At 44.2% G+C, this 6,685-nt stretch overlaps 1 protein-coding gene across 1 annotated transcript; it reads left to right on the top strand.

Moving 5' to 3' along the window:
* The first annotated feature begins 2,391 nt into the window (after nucleotides 1-2,391).
* On the top strand, nucleotides 2,392-5,681 carry LOC130117730 (CD209 antigen-like protein C). The gene is made up of 4 exons (XM_056285910.1): nucleotides 2,392-2,502; nucleotides 2,633-2,725; nucleotides 2,816-3,127; nucleotides 4,623-5,681. The coding sequence occupies exons 1-4, from the start codon at nucleotides 2,415-2,417 to the stop codon at nucleotides 4,991-4,993; spliced, it is 864 nt and encodes a 287-aa protein (XP_056141885.1). The 5' UTR covers nucleotides 2,392-2,414; the 3' UTR covers nucleotides 4,994-5,681.
* Nucleotides 5,682-6,685: the final 1,004 nt, after the last annotated feature.

Below are 6,685 nucleotides of genomic sequence, written 5' to 3' on the forward strand. Positions count from 1 at the left end.
AAGCACTGACCCTAACCTCAACCGCTGACCCTAACCTTAACCACTGACCCTAACCTTAACCCCTGACCCTCACCTTAACCCTTACCCTTACCCTAACCTTAACCACTGACCCTCACCTCAACTCTTACCCTAACCTTAACCACTGACCCTCGCCTTAACCCTTACCCTTACCCTAACCTTAACCATTGACCCTAACCTTAACCCTTACCTTAACTTTAACCACTGACCCTAACCTCAACCGCTGACCCTAACCTTAACCATTGACCCTAATCTTAACCACTGACCCTCACCTTAACCCTTACCCTAACCTTAACCACTGACCCTCACCTCAACTCTTACCCTAACCTTAACCACTGACCCTAACCCTAACCACTGACCCTAACCTTAACCATTGACCCTCACCTTAACCCTTACCCTAACCTTAACCATTGAACCTCACCTTAACCCTTACCCTAACCTTAACCACTGACCCTCACCTTAACCCTTACCCTAACCTTAACCATTGAACCTCACCTTAACCCTTACCCTAACCTTAACCACTGACCCTAACCTTAACCACTGACCCAAAAATCAGCCTTTTCCCAATTGGGGACTTGGCTTCTGTATCCAGTCGGACAAGCCATCCCCAATTAACTGGTCTTCTGGTTTTCAGTCTGAAATGTGTCCCTGAAACTAGGACAAGTCAGGAACACACACACACACACACACACACACACACACACACACACACACACACACACACACACACACACACACACACACACACACACACACACACACACACACACACACACACACACACACACACACACACACAAACTTAGCAGAGGAGCTGGCCTTGTACATCAGAGACCAGGGGTAGGATGGGAATCCTTCCCCGAGCAGCTGCCAAAGCAGATCTTTGTTTCTCTACTCTGTTTCATTTCTAAAAAAGGTGGGAACTGCAAGATATGATTCAAAGGTTGACACGAGTTTAACACCTGCGACGAAATGGCAGGACGCCGGCCTTTAATTGTGTCTTGCTACTCCTTTAATGTCTCAGCAGGGGGATGCCGACGTCTTCTGGACGGAGTTATTACTCAGGAGTTCAAAACTTTGCAAGAGGCTTCGCTTCCTCGGAGAGCTTGGAAAAGCTACCATGACGGCCCGAAGTCCAGGAACCCTAACCGTTGTAAAATCAAAGACGAGGTCACAACTACCACACCACTGACAGAGAGGAGTGTGTGTGTGTGTGTGTGTGCGCGCTTCTTTCTATCTGTGTATTTTGAGACTGTCAGAAGATTGCTATCGGCAAACAAGACGAATTAGTATTCCGTCTAATATCGTAAACACCCGTCCATCCATCCATTCATTATCCAAGCCGCTTATCCCAACTGGGGTCACGGGACGCTGGAGCCTATCCCAGGAGTCATTGGGCAGCAGGTGGGGAGACACCCTGGACAGGCCAGCAGTCCATCACAGGGCCGACACATTCACACCTAGGGACAATTTAGTACGGCCGATTCATCTGACCTACATGTCTTTGGACTGTGGGAGAAAACCGGAGCAGGAAACCCACACAGACACGGGGAGAACATGCAAACTCCACACAGAGGATGACCTGGGATGACCCCCAGGGTTGGACTACCCCAGGGGCTCGAACCCAGAACCTTCTTGCTGTGAGACGACCGCGTTAACCACTGGGCCACCGCACTGCCCTGATCGTAAACATACTGACTTAGTAAACCTCATATTGTTTTGTTTCAAAAGGTTCAATAGAAGGCCGCTGGTATAAAGATACATACCTTATGCTGAAACTTGACGGTACAGGTGCATCTTCAAAAGCACAGACGCACACAGACATGCCCACACACAAGCACAAATATTAGTGATAAACACACATATACGCGCATATGCAAATGTCAAAACGAAACACGTGCTCACAGCGGCATCCTGTCATCACCACACAGGAAGATCGGCCACAGCGATGTGCTGACTATGATGAAAGTCTGGAAACCGCAAGGGCACAGAGAGCTGTCTTGATATGAATAAAAGACAGAACAACAAATAACATATCCTCAGCACCATTTATTTCATTTTCTGTTTTATAACCCAAGCTCCTGAGATGAGACTAACGATATACAACAGCAAAGTGTGAATTATAAAGAATTATAAACGTCTATTCATTTTGAATAGAACAACAATTCTAAAAGTGATATAAAATCATGGCGGGGAAAGGGGTGTGGGTCAGTTCTTCTTTGTGTGATTTTTTTTTTTTGCTGATTTTATTTTCGACTTCCCTGAGTCAACAAAGTATCTTTCCTCAACATAGCTGTGTCAGCAAACCCGAGATTTATGTGACTATATGCAATAATCTGGGAGACGGGAGATCACAAAGCTGAAAGACGTCCATGGACGTGAACAGCAACTCAGTCATGGGCGACGGAAACTACATGAATCTGGTGACCCTTACTGATCATTTCGAGACCGATGGAAAGTTTGACAGAGGATTTCAAAAACCAGGTAGGAACAACCCACACGCACTCATTGATACGATTGACAACTTTGCTGGCAGTACTTCCACAAGGCCTCACACACATTTTGCCTTTTGCAAATGACGTTGAACATCACCTGGCTCTGACGTGTGACTCAGCGTGCACTACCAAACGGACCAGAGCCATTGCATTTGGTCTGGCATTGCTGTGTCTTGTCCTCCTGGCTGCAATCATAGGCCTGGTGGTCCACTGTGAGTATGGTGCCATCTCCCTGCAAATAACACAAAAAGAATATTGTGTATATTCTCTGTGGCCTTTTTCTAACCAACGCCTTCTTTCAGATACTGGCGTTGCGAGGGCTCACGATGCCGCAGTGCAATACATGCAGACCAAATATGAAAACCTGACTCATCAGCAGGACCGGTTACAGCTCAGCTATGAAAACTTGACCAGAAACAGAGACCAGATGGAGACCATGTACCACTCTGTCACAGAAGACAGGGATGCGCTAACGCAAGAGCGAGACCACTTAAACATCAGCGTCCTCACCCTGACGGAGGAGCTGCTCCAGTTACAGAGGCAATACAACACTGTGGTTGCAAGCCACGATTCCTTACAGAAGGAGGTCAACAGGCTCCATCCCAACACCACAGGTGAGCTAGGCTTATTCATGCAAGCCCCTTTTCAACATCAAATCAGAAACGGTTGTTTTACTGCGGTAGAAATTAACACAGACAATTAACACAGCCTTGAGCAAATGCCTATTAGATCGCCACAAAATACAACATGGCTGAACGTCCAGAAGCATTTTTTTGTGTGTGTGTGTGAGAGAGAGAGAGAGAGAGAGAGAGAGAGAGAGAGAGAGAGAGAGAGAGAGAGAGAGAGAGAGAGAGAGAGAGAGAGAGAGAGAGAGAGAGAGAGAGAGAGCGAGAGAGAGAGAGAGAGCGAGAGAGAGAGCGAGAGCGAGAGCGAGAGCGAGAGCGAGAGCGCGCCCTGTGATGGCCTGGCAACTTGTCTAGTGTGTCTCCCTACCTGCCGCCCAATCACTGTTGGGATAGGCGCCAGCCGCTTATCCCAATAAGCGGCTTGAATAATTGATGGATGGATGAAACGACTTTTGATTAAATTACTGCAATTGGAAGGTCATTTGGATTTTTTTTTCATTTACCTTTATTTAACCAGGTTAGTCCCATGAGATTAAAATTTCTTTTACAAGAGAGACCTGGCCAAGAATGGCAGCAGTACAGACAAGACAACAGAATAGCTCAAAGTGCAAAATAGCATAAAAATTAAGGGAAAAGATACAAACCTGTTATCAATTGAAACATTTACCATTTCCAATAGACTCTGATTCCACAGACTTAACCATACCTTTAGATTCAGATAGAGTAACCAAGTCCTGGAGTTTAAGTCTATACTGCAGGTTATTCCAGGCAGATGGTGCAGAAAACATACAGGCCTTCTTGCCCAGCTCAATCCGAACTTTAGGAACAGTCATTTGCAAGGTGTCCTGAGACCGTAACCCATAAGTGCCATGTTTTATGGACAGAAAGATGGATAAATAAGAGGGGAGGGTATCCAGAATGGCCTTATAGATAAAAACATACAGTGACTAAGTCGCCTTTCTTTCAGATGATGATGAAAAGTCTGGAAACCGCTATGTTTATATATTGCCCTGGAAACAGTTAAAAATATATCTGATAGGGCCTGCTGTATGGCTGTAGGGTTACTTTGAGGTGCAATTCCAGGCAAGGCACCAAAAACATATTTACATAATAGCAAAAGGTCTGGCAAACCTACTTTCCCAAGAGGGTATTAACGGTTTCACACTGTGCAATTTCGATGATGTGCAACATTTGGAAAATTTAGTCTGATATAGTTTACCCAGATGCATCTTTTAATGAATGAGCAACCACCACAAACCCCTTTTGAGAAGGGCTTTAAATGGGGGACTGTGGGAAGAAAATACCCCTATGTTAAAATCTACATTGTGGTCTGTGATACTGATTATTGATTAATATTACTAAGCTGACCTGCCCTGTCCCTATAGGCCTTGCTTGGCTCATTAGTAATTAAAACACAGTTCACCCCCCCCCAAACTCCCAACTCTGTAGATGTAATGACTAAAACACACATTTTGACATCTAGATAAGTCTTGCCCAGTATCATGGCAAGAGTTCAGAGGCAGCTGCTACTACGTCTCCACCGAGAGTAAGACCTGGGAGAAGAGCAGGGAGGATTGCAAAAAGAGAGGAGCGGACCTGGTGATTATCAACAGCAGAGAGGAACAGAATTTCCTCTCCAGATTTTATGACAGTATCTGGGTCGGCCTGTCTGACAAACAGTCAGAAGGGAAGTGGATGTGGGTGGATGGTTCTGGTCTGCAAGGCGAGGGATTCTGGCAGAAAGGGGAGCCAAATGATGTAGAAAGTAAGGAGGACTGCGTGGAGTTCTTCCGCGGACTGGGATGGAACGACTTGCCGTGCTCCACGACCCTGTCTTGGGTTTGTGAGGCGTGAGATCTGGTGGCGTGGACTGAGATCGTAAGCTGCTGTCATTGCTCCCCCCAGTCCCCACTCAGGATGCAGTCGGATGCATTCTGTGTTTCCACATTCAGGGTTTCCACACTGTCAGTAGCCCAAAAGCAGTGACATTTATCCACTTTGCACTATATATATACGGGACAAGTAATGACAGCAAATTTGGTCAAATGAGATTTCATGCTGAAAATGAAAGATGATCTTATTTTGCAATGAGTATTCAAATTATTATGTAATCTCACAAGAAAACAAACTAAATGCTTCCTATTTTGCTTGCCCCTGCAGAAGTCTTTGTTGTTTTCAACACTGTCATGGCAAGTTGATATCTTCATGTGTGCCAGTAGGTTGCTGTATCTAAAGTACCTAAAAAGGCTTTCAAAGACCATATTGTGTTTCTGAATATCACCTTAGTATTTACTCTTTGCACGTTTCATGTTCTGTCTTACAAAGTTACAACAGACTCTCTAGCAACAAAATGTACATTTACTTGTGGAAGTTGATTATTTAAGATGAAAAAATGCAATTGATTTTCCAGTTAATCCAACTTCAGCTGCCTATTAACACTTATCGTTCAACTTAGTGTTCATATTCTTGCTTGATTAATATTTCCCCTTCCTTTGCCAACAATTATCAATGATTCAAATCACATTTGCATTTTATTAGGCAAAATAGAGAACCTATTGTTTTACAAATGATCAATGGCATTTGACAATTCAGCCAATAAAACAGTGTAGTAAACAAAGCTCCACACCAATTTCGTTTTTGTGGATGCAGAAATATCTTTTTAAAAGGTTTGATGGACCGATTGATTATGTTTTGATGGATGTTCAATAATCCAGGTAAGGAACTCCCAGAAAGTTGAATCAGTTCATCCGGACACAAGGTTTAGGATTGATTATATGCCGATAAACTCAGAATTCTTTTCGCACTAATAATTGATGGACTGACTGTACGTCAAAAATTCAGAAGTAGTCTCACATTCATATTCTGTTGTTTGGTGCATATGAGAGGCTGCCCCCCGCAGAACCACGGTCATGAGGTGAGATGGGCTGGCCCCGTCTAAGGTGTTCCCATGTGCAGGGATGAGGCAGACGTGACTGAAACAAATGGATCAGGCATTTGGAAGAAGAATAAGCCTGCTTACCTAAATTCTGTTCACATGCCTTGCCTTAGTTAATTAACCAATTAACAATGATTCTGGTCCCATTAAAAAGGAGTATCTTCGGAGAGATAGCAACGTTGTTTTATCGTCATGTTACTGATTATGCTACCTACAGTAGACCTAGTACTACTTGCCAGACTCTGGACTAAACTTTGTGATGCAGATGCCCTTTGTGAGGTTATGTCAATATTAGTTAACATAAAACAAATTTCAGCTAACCATTAACTGTGGTTTAGTACCATAGAATACTACTGGACAAATGAGATAGGCCACACAAAAAAATCTCACTATACGTTATTTGCCTTTTGTTCATCGTTGCCCCATAATAATCTGTACCTTCACTGTGATGCGAGTTATTGCCCATACTATAATAAATGTAAACCTATATGCTGCGTTAGCGCAGCAATCAGGCCAGCTCTCACTCCGGCATTTCCTCCCGCGGCTGAGCTAATATTGACTCTGCGCCGCGAGGGTTAATCAGTACATAGACCCATTGTCGCCGAAGCTTA

This window comes from Lampris incognitus, chromosome 9 (assembly GCF_029633865.1).
Source record: "Lampris incognitus isolate fLamInc1 chromosome 9, fLamInc1.hap2, whole genome shotgun sequence".
NCBI classification, from domain to species: domain Eukaryota; kingdom Metazoa; phylum Chordata; class Actinopteri; order Lampriformes; family Lampridae; genus Lampris; species Lampris incognitus.